Source organism: Acanthisitta chloris, unplaced genomic scaffold (genome assembly GCF_000695815.1).
Source record: "Acanthisitta chloris isolate BGI_N310 unplaced genomic scaffold, ASM69581v1 scaffold33746, whole genome shotgun sequence".
In the NCBI taxonomy this organism is placed as follows: domain Eukaryota; kingdom Metazoa; phylum Chordata; class Aves; order Passeriformes; family Acanthisittidae; genus Acanthisitta; species Acanthisitta chloris.
Window position 1 is genome coordinate 5,836 of NW_008678113.1, and position 697 is coordinate 6,532.

At 62.7% G+C, this 697-nt stretch overlaps 1 protein-coding gene across 1 annotated transcript in view; it reads left to right on the forward strand.

The window, feature by feature from the left end:
• The window catches only part of HGS (hepatocyte growth factor-regulated tyrosine kinase substrate), a gene marked incomplete at both ends in the record, with an annotated part of 6,992 nt that overhangs the window by 5,825 nt on the left and 470 nt on the right, over positions 1-697 (forward strand). The window contains 2 exons of the mRNA XM_009076764.1: positions 73-286; positions 453-625. Of these exons, the coding sequence (XP_009075012.1) occupies positions 73-286; positions 453-625 (387 nt within the window). The remainder of the gene's footprint in view (positions 1-72; positions 287-452; positions 626-697) is intronic.

Consider the following 697-nt stretch of genomic DNA (forward strand, 5'->3'; position numbering starts at 1 on the left):
GGCTCAGGCATTGCTCAGCTCTGCAGGCACAGAGGGGTCATGGCTGACTGGCTGCCCTGTCCTTGCTTCCAGCAGCAGTACCAGAACGGCGAGTCCGAGGAGAACCACGAGCAGTTCCTGAAGGCACTGCAGAATGCAGTCACCACGTTCGTCAACCGCATGAAGAGCAACCACATGCGAGGCCGCAGCATCACCAACGACTCCGCCGTGTTGTCCCTCTTCCAGTCCATCAACAACATGCACCCACAGCTGCTGGAGCTGCTCAACCAGCTGGACGAGCGCAGGCGTGAGTGGGAGCTGGGGGAGCTGCTGGCCCTGGGCGTGGGCATGGGCTGCCAGGGCTTCCCCACGGCCGGGACTGGCAAGCCTCTCTGGAGAGGAGCTAGTGCAGAATGCAGGGTGGTGTGAGTGCTCTGTCCACATGTCCCTGAGGCTGTCCCTTCCCTCCACAGTGTACTATGAAGGCCTGCAGGACAAACTGGCCCAGATCCGGGATGCACGTGGGGCTCTGAATGCACTGCGGGAGGAGCACCAGGAGAAGCTGCGCCGTGCGGCGGAGGAGGCAGAGCGGCAGCGCCAGATCCAGCTGGCCCAGAAGCTGGAGATCATGAGGCAGAAGAAGCAGGTGAGGCAAAGAAGCGTGTCCAGGGTATTCCAGGCCTGCCTGTACCGTGGGCCAGCACAGGGCTGGCAGGGA